Genomic DNA, 14,363 nt, shown 5'->3' with positions numbered 1-14,363 from the left:
TCATGAGGGTGGGGCCCCCATGAATGGGATTAGTGCCTGGATAAGAAGAGGAAGAGAGAACTCTCCAGACACACGTGAAGGAAAGGCCAGATGAGGACATAATAGAACGTCAATCATCTGCAAGGTGGAAAGAAAGCTCTCATCAGACATCAAATTAGCTGGCACCTTGGTCTTGGACTTCCAGCCCTCCAGAACTGTGAGGAATCTGCTATTTAAGCCCTCCAGTCTATGGTATTTTGTTATGGTAGCCCGAGCAGACTAAAACAATTATGGAACTCCTTAGCAGGAAGGGACAGTGAATAATGTTTGATCAAAACCTCACATTTTCCTCATTTATTTATTCATTTATAAATATTGAGGGTTTTTTTTTTTTGTGTGTGGCAAGCCTTGAGAATACAATGATGCATGAAATAAAAATGGTCTCTGATCTTATAGAAGTTCACTCACCAGAAGAGACAAACATTAAAGAGATAACTTTAAAGAATTTAAAATTTCCATTGTGAATAAGACCATGACAAAGTATCATGGGCTTTGACAGCGTCTAACAGCAGGCCTTCATTTTGTCTGGAAGATCAGCAAAGTTTTCTCTGGGAAAGTATTATTTAAACTGAGTCTTGGAGGACATGGAGAGCTTAGCCTGATGAGAATGTGAGGTGGAGGAAACCATTCTAGAAGAGAGGGAATGGGACATAGACCTGAAATAGAGGCTGAGCTGGGGCTTGCAAAATAATAGATAGGTGATGACAAGCCTTGTATTCTTTCCACTACCCCAGGGTGGGCTTCTTCCAGCCTTGTGTCCACTCTGGAGAGGGGTTTTCATACACAAGAGGGTGGGCACTGGGAGGGGAAGCAGGGGACCTCTCGCAGAGTGTAAGGTTTTCATGGAAGAAAAGTGAGAAAGCTGAAAGAGGAGGCAAGGGAAGGAGGGATGAGGGCATTCCTTGTGGGCTCAGGTCAAGATGGAAAGGAAGGACCAGATGAGGTGTTGAGATCAGTCCTCAACTCAGCAGTGTGACCATTTCTTCCATGCTTGTTCTAGAAAGGGTTAGTAGCAACCTAGATACATACCCTTGTTGTCTTGCTTTTGATATGTATGCTAGGATCACAAAATCTCAGGTTTTTCGAGTCCCCTTTAGGTCTAGCTTTGTTATTGTATTGCTTCTTCTCTACTTCCTGTTGAGTACCTTGTAATGCCCCATGCGGGGCTGGGTGCTGGGACTACAAAGACAGTGAGAGATGATCCCTGCCAATAGGGAACCTGAGACCACAGGGCGAGGAAGAGTAGTGTGTGTGTGGAAGGAACAGCTACCACCGGGGTGTCAGCCAGGAGAGCCTTTCCAAAGATTTGGGGCCATGTAGGTAGATAACCCAGCAAAGAGTTGAGCCTTACCTGGTTCGTCAAATCCTTGTTACCTTCTGACAGCAGGCTGGGAATTCTGAAGATACAGATTATGCTTCCTGAGGAGGACCCTGGTACCCAGGGATGGCTGGCTGGGTAGCTGTTCTAACTACAATACTAGTGAAAGGGTCCCCTAGAATAGGAAAAGAGAGAACCAGGTATAACCAAGGATCCTGGCATCTTCCACCCACTTCTAGTTGACTGTTTCTCAAGGTTCGATGTATGATTGACTGGTACAGAGATGCTTCTGCATGGTGAATCCTCACTGTTTATAAAGAAGGCCTTTCAGGTTTCTGAATTATATTTTGAGCCTTTATTTCTGGTAGCTTGAGGTGACTTGAGGTCTCATGGTGACTCTCATCCATACATAGGGTGGCTTCATGTAGGGGAGTTGGTGGTTTCTTAAAAGGATATTTGACAGGTCCTACTCATCCAGGATCCCCTGCCAGGGAGAAGAATCCCTGCTGCTGGTTGGGTGAACATGCAGGTGTGTGGCCTCCCTGGCATATGCAGGGAGATTGGGATGCAGGCATTATTTAACCTTTCTGTTTAGCCTGGGGTTATTAGCTTTTACGAAGCAGCTCAGCCCCCAGGATAACTTCTTTTGTGTCCAGTTCTGGAGGGTTCCTGCTTGCCTCTTCCTCAGCCATGCCGATCCGCTGTGCTCTCCACTATCTGGGCCACAGACTCCATGTCTTCTCTGCACAGCATCTCCCTGGGCCTCTTCAGCTGGGTGTGCATTCCCACCTTGCCCAGTTAGGAACATGACCTCCCTGATGACTTCCTTTTCAGATTACCAACTCACCATTCTTTTCTCAAATGAACAATTCTTGTGTGAAGTAAATAATTACCTCTCCTTCCCATGATTGTTGTTTCACAAATTTTTAAAAATATTACATTTGCTTACTGTGGAGGTATATTTGCTTCATATATATGAGTCCTTTTTAAGGGAAGGTCTGGGTCCAAGAATGACCCTGGCTTCTAGGCAAACTGGGCTAGTATGCTCTCCAGGCTAAGAAGGTTCAATTAGCATCATGGTAGAGTCTCCATAATAAAGATCATATTAAAGCAAGGTTATATTTCCTACAATCAATTCCATCAAGCAATGCAATGCACTAAGGATTTTTAGAAAGAGAAACCCAATTGTTTAAAAGGGAGAAGAGGACAAGAGAAGGGGATATAGAAGAACCCTAAGCAATGCAGTTACACTAATGGCCCTCGTATTATTGTGGCAATATTACTTACAAATAAGAGCCAAAGAGGAAAAACAAGCTGTGTTTGCTAGATGTACTGTCTGTTCCCTGCCTTGTTTTTCTGCTCTAAAGTATAACACTGTGTTGACGTAGGGATGTAACTGCTATGAATATTGATGACAGCAAAAGCCTTTTTTCTCTGTCTGGCCTAGTAAATAAAGCAGAAGGGATAAAAAGGGAAAAGGAATTGTAAAATCAGCATGCTGTTTTTAGCTTATCTTTTTCCCCTAGAACTCTAAGTCTTGGAAACATATTGACAACCTACATTTGGTGGTCAGGGTCTAATTTGAGTATGGTGGGTTGGTATTTTCAGGGATTTTTGGCTTCTGTAACAGAAGTGCGCTCTCCCTTTAGCCCTCAAAATTAGTGTCACTGCCTCATTGAAGCCTTCCTGGATCTCTCCCCTCCCTAGCCAGTAACAAAGTCAGTCTCCTCCCGGCTATCAGGGAATATGGAGAATAAATAAGGGAGTCACTGGAGGTCTGAAGGCTCATGCATGCCTGGAGGGCTTGACTGTAGGGAAAGGGGAAGGGGTTGTGTTCATGGAAGGTCTTGGCAGCCTGATGAGGGGATGAGCCAGGCTGAGGGCAGGGCCAGTTGGGGGGTCTGGGGGAAGCATGGGTGTGGAGGTTGGGGGACAAGTGAGACTCTATATGGTTGAAAACACTAACTCTGGCTAACTCGCACCACAAAAGAATCTATTAGAGCTCTCTGATGGTGATCAAGGATCAAAGGGAGCTCTGGAGGACAGGGTAGGGATGGCAGGGACCCTGGAGGGAGGAACTGACCAGCTGGCTTTTCAGCAAGACTAGCAGGAAGGAGGGAATGGGAGGTGAAGGCTGGGGTCTGGCAGTGGTTGGATGGCTGCCCTGGTGGTAGAGAGGGAGAATGGGGGGGGGAGGGGAGATACAGGAAGGTCAGGCCAGGTGATAGAGAGGTAGCACTTTGGTAGCAAAGTGGCTGAAGCCATCTTGCAGCGGTCACATAGCAAAGTCCTGGTGGAGTAGGAGTGGACTAGTCCTTTGACCTTCTCAGAAGGCTCAGGATGCAGAATCACACTTTCTGGTATTTGTCTTGGGGCATTCACAGTGTTTATGTTTGGAATCCTCACTTCCTCACCAGGCTAAACGTTTTGAGGCTAGGGATGGCAATGGAGCTGTTTTTCTAAGCCTAGCTCCTGGTGTGGGGTTGGTCATATAGATGGAGATGCTCACTAAGTGTTTCGTGAGCCAAATTTATTTGACCTCTTGTACCAGGCATCTTAATAAGTGAATTCCATGATTTCCATTTTCCTAAGGTATTGGGTAAATTTCCTTGGGTCCCACAGGGTAGAATTAATATTTGTGGAGGGCTTTATGGCCCATGTGGAAGAGTTTTAATTGCTGATGGTTTTTCATTGAGTTATTAAGTAGCCTCTTGCCAGGGAATGCCTCTTATAAAATTAATTGCACACATCCCAGTGGGTCAGTGTTTCTATTAAAGCTGAAGCTGCATAAAGGAAACCTTTACAAAAGAGGAAAGGATTCAACATTTTTAGACCTGCTGATGGATGTGTTCTCTGGGCTCATGAAATTACCGGAGTTGGAGCAAGGAGGGTTCTAAGAGTCAGCTAGCCTGAGGGCTGAGTCTCAGAGGTCTGGGCAGCCAGATGGGAACAGCTGCCGGGGCTGGGAGGAGGGCAGGACACGCAGAGGTTGAGCCCAGGCTCCCTGGGATGGTGTGTGGGGACCACTCAGCAGCGGCAGCTGGGAGAAGCTGCATGCCAGTACGCAGGCAGGGGCATTGCCATTCTGAAATTTGCTCCCCGTCTGTGTTGGTGAGGAGACTTAAATACAGAGGTGAAGAGGGACTTGCTGAGGTCACCTTGCTGCTCTGTGACAAAGAGGACCCTGAACTTAGAAAGCGGGTGTAAACCCAAGAGGAAGAGAGAGGGTCAAAGCAGACACATCTTCCTTTCTTCCAAAGGACATTCTGTTCAAAGCCGCTGTTGGAATCTTTGTTGCCCCCTTGTGCTCTTCTGGGCCTGATTTGGCAATCTCAGGAGGAAAACATGCTGCGTTTTGCAAGTGTGTGCAAATAACAAACAGGCCCGTTATGTCCTAGGCAGACTCACTGCACACACATCAGGGCAGGTGGCAAAATGCAGTCATGCAGCCTGGAATGAAAAGTGTTTTACACTTAGCTGCTTATGAGAAATTCAGTGTTAGAATTAAAACGCCTTCCTGGCACAGGTGCTGTGTTAATGGTGCCATTTCTCATAATAAAACTTTGCTTGGAGAAAAATGCTTATGTCTCAGAGATATTGATTCTAATTCCTGTTTCTTTTTCTTCTTCTCCCCATCCTCTCCCCACCCCCCCAACCCCTTTTGCTTCTCTTCACAGGAAAAAGTAGAATATGCCTTCCTGATTATTTTTACAGTCGAGACATTTTTGAAGATTATTGCGTATGGATTATTGCTACATCCTAATGCTTATGTTAGGAATGGATGGAATTTACTGGATTTTGTTATAGTAATAGTAGGGTAAGTGCCTTCTGTTTTGGGGAAATGTTTGAAAGATGGGAGGCAGGGAGTAATGGGAAGCGACAGTTTTTTGAGGGAATATGGTTGCTCTTCTCTGTGGCACTTGTGGCCAGAACCTTCCAGGGGGGTTTTGAAGATGCATAATGCTACTGTCAGTCTCTGGGCAGAGACTGGTTCAAATCCCCTTATTGTTCTTACCTCCTTCCCAGTGATGTGTGTAGAAAGGGGTTGAAGCTCCCAGTGTAAGAGGGATCATTTTACAAGGCCTTGGGTCTTCACAAATAGACCAGCCCTGCTGGCAGTTAGAGTCAAATGAGTACAACTCTTAGAGTCAGCACCCTGATAAGTTAAAAATCCCAAAACCAGTAAATTAGTAAATCCTTCAGACTAGTGAGGTACTCTGCTATTTAACATCCCTGAGCAAAGCTATTAATTTTTTCTGCTGACTTGTGGGAAAAACTTTGGCATGCTACTGTCCCATTTTAAATAACAAAACAAGTGTCTGAATCATGCCAGGTATCTGGCATGAAATGAAATAAGCCAGAAAATGCAAATAAGCAGGCATTCTCCTGAAATCCTGTCATAGGAAGGAGACACAAACAGTTGAGTTAAAGGAAAGTGTTTAAAAAAAAAAAAAAAAAAGAAGGTGGCCTGCATTGTGTGATTCTGATCCTGGCACACCTGGAAATTTTGCCAGCAAGAAGACAAAAAATGAATCCATTTCAGAGGAGTGTGCTGGGCCTTTGGACCCACAGAGGGAAAGAAAATCTCTATCCCTTCGCTGAGTCTTCATTATTCAGCTATAAAGTGGGTTGTTCCTAAAATTATATTTGGTCCTACAGAGAGAGATTGTGAAGTGACCTCTCTATGTTCATCTCCATAACTTTGGTCTTTTGAAGTCGAGTGAAATAATTTTTCTTCTAGGTTACTTAAAAAAAAAATTGTGAATCCCTTGGTTTTTCATGGAAGATTAATACAGCTGGATATTAGGAGAGTGGGATAAGTTTTGAGCCTGCCCTTTCAAACCTCAGAAGTTCAAATGGGGATCCAAAATGGTGGTCCAGTGGGATAATTAGACTTAAGCGGAAAATGTCAGCTTTCGTAAAAATCACCATAGGACATGGCATCTAAGATATTACTGCAAAGGTAGTGCAGCTAAAATGAACAGGTAATAGGTATGTACCATACCTTCCTGTTTTTGCTGAACTCTAATCACTAATGGCAAGCAGGAGCCTAGAAGGTCTCTTGGTTCTGGAATAATTTTGCTGTACCTCTCCTGAGACTTGGCTTTGTGTTCAGCTATAGGATGGAGATGCTTAGCTCCATTTGTTTTTATACTTACCTTACAATCACCTCTGCTTTCTACCTCAAGGCATTTTTCAGACTATAGTAAAGCACAAAAACAGGGAACCAAATAGAGGGTGGTGGTCTCATTGCATTGAGAAGACAGAGACAAGAGTCCAGAAATGCTAATGGGGCTGAAATTTGACAGGCATGGTATGGGAAAGGAGGGGGCTTTTCAGAGAAAGAACTTCATAAATATGCCTTGGAGTGCTCTTGAGCTTTGCCTGAAGAATAATCTACACTTACAGGGTGGTGAGAATCTATGAGGCCAAATATTATTACTTAGAGAAAAAAGAAAACCTGGAGACTGTTAGCTGAGTAATAACTACAACTCACATAGATCTGAGAGATGTTCAAGTTATGTTAAACCAGAATGGAAAGACCCTGGACTGTCAGTAGAGACCCCATGAGGGCCATTAGTAGTAGGGCTAAACTAATTCTAGGGTAAGTGTTGGCAAACTATGGCCAATGGGCCAAATTCAGCCTGTCACAAATCTTTGCAAATAAAGTTTTATTGTAAACATAGTCACATGCATTTGTTTACATAGTTGAGTAGTTTAGGTCTGCAAAGCCTAAACTATTTACTCTCTGGCCCCTTATGGAACATTTTTGCTAAGCCCTGCTAAAGACTAAAGATCACTTGAATCCTTTGCTAATAATATTTCAAAAGAAGCCTGAAAAGGAGCAAACTGATGTGCAAAACTGCCTGCCAAAACAAAACTCAACACCCTTTAAAGAAAGACAACAAAATCCAGACACTTAACAAGTGTCCAGAATCCAGTCAAATATTATAGACATGTGATCCAGTACTAGGAGGAAATTCAATCTATAGAGACAGACCCAGAAATGACAGAGATGATGGAATTAGTAGATATTGCCTTGTAAGACTTTAAAAATAGCTATTGTAACTATGTTTATGGATGTAAAGAAACACATGACCACAATGAGAAGAGATGGGACAATCTAAGAAAGAACCACATGGGACTTTGAGAGGTGAAAAACTTTTCTGTGTTGGCTTAATAGCAAATTAGACACAACAGAAGAAAATAAATTGAGGAACTTAAAGACCTACGAGTAACACAAAGAATAATGATGGAGAGAAATTGAACACCACTTTGGTGACCTGTGGGTGGTCTAACATACATATATTTGGAGTCTCAGAAGAGACGAGATAGAGGGGAGCCAGAAAAAATATGTGAAGAAATGACTCCATATTTTCTAAATGTGATGAAAAATGTAAACTCACAAATTTAAGAAACTCAATAAAGCTCAAGCAAGGCAAACATAAAGCTACATCAAAGTACATCATAATCATAATGAAATTGCTCAAAACCAAGGATAAAGAGAAAATCTGAAAATGTAATTAGAAAAGACATCCCTAGACTTCTCATCAGCACTATAGAAGTCAGAAGACCATAGAGAGATCTTTAAAGTGCTAGGGAAAGTGCCAACCTTAGAATTTCTTACTCAGTTAAGATAACTTTTACAATTGAAGTAAAAACAGACTTTTTCAGACAAACCAAAGCTGAGACTTCACCACCAGTAAACCAATATCTCAACAAATGGTAAAGGAATTTCTTCACACTGAAGGAACATGAAACAAAAAAGAAATGAAGAATGCCCAGAAAGGGTAAATGCACAGATAAATATAAAAAAAAATTTTTCTCATTTTAAAATCTCTTTAAGAGTAATTGTTACTAGTAAAAATGTGTTGTGGAGTTAGTAGCTTCCATGAAAGTAAAATATGTGACAATAATAGCACAAAGGGCAGGAAGAAGGAAATAGCTATATACTATTGAAAAGAGCTTATAGAGTTGGTGGTAAATATGATGAAATATTATTTGAAATTAGATTATAATAAGTTAGAGATGTATATTGTAAACCCTAGAGCACAGACCAGCAAACTTTATTTAGCCCATAGGCCAGATATGGTTTATGCCCTTTTTAAAAATGTTTCACATTGGTAAAGTATTTTCCTGTCTGCTTTGAAAGATTGTTTTATTGGAGGACCATCACACTCATTCACATCTGTGGCTATTTGTTGCTAGGATGGCAAAGTTCAATAGTTGTGATGATGACCTTATGGCCTGCAAATCCTAAAATAGTTACTGACACTCTACAGAAGATTTTTGCTGACACTGCCCTAGAGAAGCCACTAGAAAAATAAAGGTAGAATTAATAAGTCTATGTTGGAGATTTAATAGAAATTTTAAAAGCTCAATTAATTCAAAAAGGGATGAAGGAAAAAGTAACAATGGACAGGGCAAACTGAAAACAAATAGCAAGATGGTAGACATAAACTCAGCTAAATCCTTATTAGAATCCAGAGGTTATACATAAAAAACAAGACCCAATTTTATAGCATCTAACTTATAAAGACATAAATAATTTGAAATTAAAAAGCCAGAAAAACATATACTATGTGAAAAATAATCAAAAGAAAAGTAGAGTGGTACAAAATTCTTTCATGAAGAAGATGTAATAATCATACATACTAGCAAAACAACTGAAAGGAAGAATGGGAGATATCTATGATTTTAGTTGTAGATTTTAATACTTCTCTATTGAATGTTGATAGAACACCTATCAACAGAAAATCAGTAAGTGTAAGTGTGTAGGGAGATTTAAACAATACCACCTACTAACTTGGCATTTTTAGAACACTCAAGACCAGAATGCACATTCTTTTCACATGTACGTGGAACCTTGACCAAGAAATATTCTGGGCCACAAAATAAGTTTCAGTGAATTTAAGAGTATAAAATTGTACAGAATTATGCATTCTGAATGAATTTAGCAATGTTTCTGGGTAGAAGGTCAATATTAAAATGTTAATTTCTGTATGCTAGTCATGAACATTTGGAAAATGAAATTTTAAAGATGTTATTTACTATAGCATCAAAACACATGAAATATTTAGGGATAAATAGCATACTGTAAATGACTAAACTTTGCTGAGAGCAGATAAAGAATACCAAAATAAATAGAATGATGTTCATGGATTGGAAGGCTCAGTTATTGTTAGGATATCAGTTCTTCTCAAACTGAGCTATATATTGAATCCTAATCTAAATCCCAGCAAGACTGTTGTAGAGTTTGACAATTTATTCTAAAACTTCTGTGGAAATTAGAGATGCTCTAGACTAGCCAAAGAAATACTCAAGAACAAAGCCGGAATCTGGTCTTAAGGCTTACTGTAACGCTATAGTATTCAAGACTTCCGCATGATGTTGTCATAAGGAATGGACATAAAGATCAATGAAACAGAATTAGTCTAGAAATAGACCCGTATGTATGTGATCAATTGATTTTAGACAAAAGTGCCTTGATAATTCAATGGGTTCAATTATAAGTTGTAGTACTAAATTTTAGTCAGTTTTTAACAAGTGGTGCTGGAATAATTATCCATTATCCACTAAAAAAGAATTTTTATTCCAACCTCATAACATAAACAAATATTACCTTAACATGGATCATAGTCCTATATGTGAAAGCTAAAACTGTGCAACGTCTAGGGGAAGATCTTTATGACATTGGGGCAGGCAGAGATTTCTTAGGATCCAAAAAGCACTAACTGTAAAAGAAATAATTGAAATTTTGGAGCTTACCAAAATTTAAATTCTTTCCTCAAAAGATAATGTGAAGAAAATTAAAGGTTAAGGCACATATTAGGAAAAAAAATATTCACAATACAGATATATGACAAATGATTTGCATTTAGAATATATCTAAAGAATTCCTATAACCCATTAGTAAGAAGACAACCCAATACATAAACGGGCAAAAGATTCAAATAGATCTTCATAAAAGAACATATGTAAATGGTCAACAGGCACCTGAAACGAAGTTCAACATCATTAGTAAGTAGAAAAGCAAAAATTATAACCACAATGACACCCTACATACATATCCACTAGCATTACTAAATATAAAAAGACTGACAATACCAAATGCTAGCCAAGATACGGAGCAACTGGAACTCTCACACACTGCTTATAGAAATGGAAAATGGTGCATTCACTTTGGAAAAATTTGCCAGCTTCTTACAATGTTAATCATACACTAACCATACAACCACATTACCAGCACTACTCTTAGGTACTTACCCAAGATAAATGAAAACACATGCTCACAGAGACTTTATTCATAATGGAGAAAAACTAGAAACAAACCAAATATCTCTCAGCAGGTGAATGGATAGATTCATTGTGATACACTGGAATATCACCCTATAGTAAAAAGAAATGAACTGTGAATAAATGTAGCAACTTGGATAAATCTCAAAAACATGGTGAGCAACAGAAATTAAAAGAAGAACATACACTATATGATTTCATCTACAAAAGATTCTAGAAAAGGGAAAAAACCCAAAATGATAGTCAATCAGGCTGTGAGGGAGATGTTTGCACAGAGACATTAAAAAACTATTGGGAATGATGAAATTGTTCTAGATATTGACTGTGGTGTTTGTATTTAGTCTTCTACATTTGTTAAAACTCCTCTCCTTGTACATTCTAAATGGATGTATTTTATCATATATAAATTGAGCTGCGATAAAGAGGACTTAAAAAGTAAAAAAAAAAAAAAAAAAAAAAGTCATTTAGGAAACTAAAATAGGAATGGACTCATTGGTCTTTCTCATTAAATATGAAGAATTTTAGAACATCAGGTTATTTTTTTATCTCAAATATGCACTAAATTATAGTCAAAGAATGGAAGAAAAGTTAGAAAAGTCATTATGTCTTCATGTGTATCAAATTTCTACTCACCAAAGTTTCCGACTACAGACTGTATCTCAATCCAATGGATTTTCCATTCCAAGCCAACTGTGACCTATTGCTTTTGTCAAGATTCCCAATGACAGAGGCATTTAGGAAGTAATTGATACTTCTAAAATGTTAACTGTAATAGTGTGACCACAAGAGGACTCAATGTGTCTACCAGAGCTGATAGTGATCCCCCCGCCCTCATATGGAGAAGTTTATTCCCCGCCCCCCCCCCCCCCCCCCCCCCCCACACACACACCTAATGTTTCAGGCAACATATATTTCAGGCTCCTCACTTAAGCTTTTGTAAAGAACATGGGGCACTCACGCTGGTGTTTTTAACTTGAGTCCGTTTAGGTAGCTCCTTGCCTTTTCCTGTGTTGGGGTAAACTGTAAAATTCTAGGATCAAATATTTTCTCTTCATGTCCTGAGCTCTCCAGGCGTGTGGTACTCTTTTTGTTTAGGGTGGGGGGTGTGAGCAGTGAAGGGAGTAGAATCGCAGAACATTAGACTGGGAAGGTGCAGGACTCTGGATGGTTTAACTCAGTTTCCTCCTTTTACAGAGGGGAAAAACTAAGGCTCAGAGGAGGGGAGGAACTTTCCTAGAGTCTCCTAACTCTTTGGAAGGGAAGCCAGCCCCAGCCCCTTCCACCCTGGCTGTCTGGAGAAGGCAGCCAGCTTCCCTCCCTGGCTCAGGTGCCTCTGTAACAGGAGCGAGCCATCATTCACCTGTTTTCAAGGGCATTGCTAAAGGTGAAAGGACCATGAAGGAAGCGCTGTAAAACACAGACGCTTGAAAGTGAGCTTCAGTCACCACCTGCATGAGTTACTTCCCTAACCCTTTGGGACGAAAATTCCTGTGGCTGCCACATTTCAGAAGTTTGAGGTTTTCTTTCCTCCTTTTTCTTTGTTTTTGTGAAGCTATGAACTTGTTTTGGAGGGGAGACTTTTAACTTGAGCCTTGGTGCAGGGGTTTACAGTAATTAAAAAAACAAAACTATTCTACTGAGAGAAACCAGTTATAAATTTGATCTATTTCCCTGGTCCTAACCAAAGAGAACCCACCATCTGAAGGTTTGAAAAGGTAGAGGCTTGATGTATTCCCCGCTGGAGCCGCCCCGCACCCCCCCCCCCCCCCGCCCCCACCTGGGTTCACTGCTAATTGCTGTAGTGTTAAAACAAATGGCTGGTCTTTAAGCGTCCCAGAACGATAGCATGTGCCTGATCGGGACTGTGATCAGACCACCCTGTATTTTATGGACTTAGTGTCTTGGCAATCCAGAGGCATGCCAGTGGGGGCAGAGTTTCTGCTTTGGCTCCTAATTAAACTTTAGAAACCTTCTCTTTGTTGTTGGGCCAGTCATCCCCAATCTGATTGGCCAGAGTTGATTCTATTTGAAACGGGCAAATTTATATTTATTCTGAAAAACAAGCAATAATTCCAGAGCATAAATGTTTATTTGAAAGAGCAAAAGTAACTGTCAAGTGAGCAGATTGTCTGAAAATAGCTTTATCCGAAAAACCTTTGGAGAGTAGGAAAAAATGTGTCGTGGCTGCCAGATACAATATTATGCACATTTCAAAAGAGAAAATGATGATATTAATCCCTTACCTTGGGTTACTCCTTTTGGCCTTTGCCTCAGCAGCATCTGTGATTTACACCATTCCTTGAACATCTCTGTATGGGTGTAGAGAGGGGTGTGTGTGTGTGTGTGTGTGTGTGTGTGAGTGTGAGGGGGGGGCAGGGGCTGTATAGGAAATGGTGTAGCATGTTGATTAAGATTTGGGACTCTGGAGTCAGTATTCACTCCTTGATTTACTCCTCAGATATTTTTCAAGCACCTTCTGTGTTGAGAACTGTTCTAGGCACTAAGCTTGAACAGACTAAATGCTCATGGCTTCTCGGCCTTTTGGCTAAGATCAAGAGTAGACTAGATGAACAAAGGAGCAACACAGACTAGAAGTCCCTGCCCTCATGGAACCTGCGTCCTCTCCTGGTGGGGCCAGCATACCTGGATTCATATGTTACTTCTACCCTAGTAGTGGGACCTTGGGCAAGTTAATTGTTCTCATCAAGTGCGTTTCCTCACATGTTAAAGAATAAGAATTCCGACTGCCTAACACTTTGTGAGGATTGAGACAGTGTATGTAAAGTGGCACATAGTGAACTTGCGTGGAAGGTAGCTGCCATGATGATTGTCCTCGCCACTTCTGTTCTGGCAGGTCCACAGTTGTCATTGTTGGATCCCCGGTGAGTCCTCTCTTCTGTGGGACTGGACTTGCTCAGGGATGCTCCGCTGGCAGGAAAGCGGCCAAGCTCAGTCCTTGTCACATCATATCACATGTAAGGGTGGCTTTCAGGATTCACAGTCTGATTCTTGCCTTTGCCTTGCTTCCCCTTCATTTAGGCAGCAGCCCTGCAGAATTAGTCCTTGTGCAGAAATAACTACTATTATCATCCTGTTTTGCTTCCCTGGGTGACAGACTCTAACATTCCTTCCTTTCTTCTTTTTTTCCCAGATTGTTTAGTGTAATTCTGGAACAATTAACCAAAGAAACAGAAGGCGGTAACCACTCCAGTGGCAAGTCAGGAGGCTTCGATGTCAAAGCCCTCCGCGCCTTTCGGGTGTTACGACCACTTCGACTCGTGTCAGGAGTGCCCAGTAAGCACGTCTTGTTTCCTAAAGCCAGGAGTTTGTTGACTTGTTTTTCTGCTGGGTGGGGCTCAGGATTCTGGAGCCATGTGCTGCCAGGTGAGTTTTTGGGTGCCAGCCAGGGGCTCCGCAGATGACCACGGAGGCCTTCACGGTTCTCAACACACTTTACCTTGCATGGTCATTTTGAACCCCCTTGGTGGCCCTGAGAAAAGGCCCAGTAGTGATAGCTGTCTTCCTGATTCTGTAGGAGAACCTTCCCTTACAGTGGTGACACGAGGCCTTGAGGTCAAGCCACCTGATACCAGGTTGGTTTTCCTTCTTGGACACCTTGCTGCCACCTGCCTCCTCCTGCTCCCTAGCCTGCCCCTCTGAAAGTGGTGGCTTATGCAGGAGGAAGGTGTTGGAGGGCTTGCAACCGACT

At 41.4% G+C, this 14,363-nt stretch overlaps 1 protein-coding gene across 18 annotated transcripts in view; it reads left to right on the top strand.

Annotated features, from left to right (window-relative positions):
• Nucleotides 1-14,363, top strand: part of CACNA1D (calcium voltage-gated channel subunit alpha1 D) — a 302,856-nt gene that overhangs the window by 138,567 nt on the left and 149,926 nt on the right. For all 18 annotated transcript variants that reach the window (XM_025456187.3, XM_025456181.3, XM_025456178.3 and 15 more), the window contains exons 4-5: nucleotides 5,035-5,174; nucleotides 13,806-13,948. In XM_025456187.3, the coding sequence (XP_025311972.3) occupies nucleotides 5,035-5,174; nucleotides 13,806-13,948 (283 nt within the window). The remainder of the gene's footprint in view (nucleotides 1-5,034; nucleotides 5,175-13,805; nucleotides 13,949-14,363) is intronic.

This window comes from Canis lupus, chromosome 20 (genome assembly GCF_003254725.2).
Source record: "Canis lupus dingo isolate Sandy chromosome 20, ASM325472v2, whole genome shotgun sequence".
In the NCBI taxonomy this organism is placed as follows: domain Eukaryota; kingdom Metazoa; phylum Chordata; class Mammalia; order Carnivora; family Canidae; genus Canis; species Canis lupus.
The sequence above is the reverse complement of the archived record's forward strand: the minus strand, read 5'-3'. Positions and strand labels throughout refer to the sequence as shown.